This window comes from Acanthisitta chloris, unplaced genomic scaffold (assembly GCF_000695815.1).
Source record: "Acanthisitta chloris isolate BGI_N310 unplaced genomic scaffold, ASM69581v1 scaffold21101, whole genome shotgun sequence".
Taxonomy (NCBI): Eukaryota; Metazoa; Chordata; class Aves; order Passeriformes; family Acanthisittidae; genus Acanthisitta; species Acanthisitta chloris.
The window spans coordinates 1-834 of NW_008655678.1; the positions used below are offsets into that span (position 1 = coordinate 1).

The window sequence follows — 834 nt, forward strand, 5'->3', positions numbered from 1 at the left end:
GGTTCGTCATCTTCCCCATCCAGTACCACGACATCTGGCAGATGTACAAGAAGGCCGAGGCCTCCTTTTGGACGGCGGAGGAGGTGAGGGATGCCCGCCGGGCACAGCCTTTCCTGCGGCCGCTCCCGCCCGCAGCACCGGGGCGGAGCCGCGCTCGGGGATGGGCCTCCTGCCTGGGGCTCTGTCCTTTATCCTGGCTGTGTTGTAGGTGGACCTTTCCAAAGACATCCAGCACTGGGAGTCCCTGAAGCCTGAGGAGAAGTATTTCATTTCTCACGTCCTCGCCTTCTTTGCTGCTAGCGATGGTATTGTCAACGAAAACTTGGTGAGTGTTGTGGAAATAGTCCTGACAGGAGCACCACTTGGGAAGATAACCAGGTAGCTCCATGTTTGACATGCTTGCTGGCTGATCCAGCTTGTTTGCTCACTCATGTAGTGTTACAGCATTACAGGACTAAGTGCTGTTCTATGCTAATTAGCAAACTGGGGTTGGTTTTGTAATCCACAAATTTGCCCACTCCCCATCGGGCACTGCCTTAAAGTAACACTTGCCTGGTCCGGAGCCCTTGCTCTGCTTCTACCGTCTCGGTGCTCTTCTCTCTAATGAGGGATAAGTATAGCTAAGAAATTTTCTCATTTCTCTTGGGCCTGAAATATACCTTATTATGACTTGGAGCTGTGAGAGGCCACTGCTCTGCATATTGCTGTTAATAATCCACAGCTGGAGTTAATCTAAAGAAGGCTTTGTGGGCTGACCAAGAACTGGTCTATACAGCACCAGTGCCTCTTGGCTGTACCTCAGAAATGCTTTTGCAAATGCTCATGTATTTCCTC

The 834-nt window shown here is 51.2% G+C and overlaps 1 protein-coding gene across 1 annotated transcript in view; it reads left to right on the top strand.

The window, feature by feature from the left end:
- The first annotated feature begins 6 nt into the window (after nucleotides 1-6).
- Nucleotides 7-834, top strand: part of LOC103811075 (ribonucleoside-diphosphate reductase subunit M2) — a 4530-nt gene continuing 3702 nt past the window's right edge. The window contains exons 1-2 of the mRNA XM_009084021.1: nucleotides 7-83; nucleotides 209-353. Coding sequence (XP_009082269.1) covers nucleotides 42-83; nucleotides 209-353 — 187 coding nt within the window. The 5' untranslated portion in view covers nucleotides 7-41. The remainder of the gene's footprint in view (nucleotides 84-208; nucleotides 354-834) is intronic.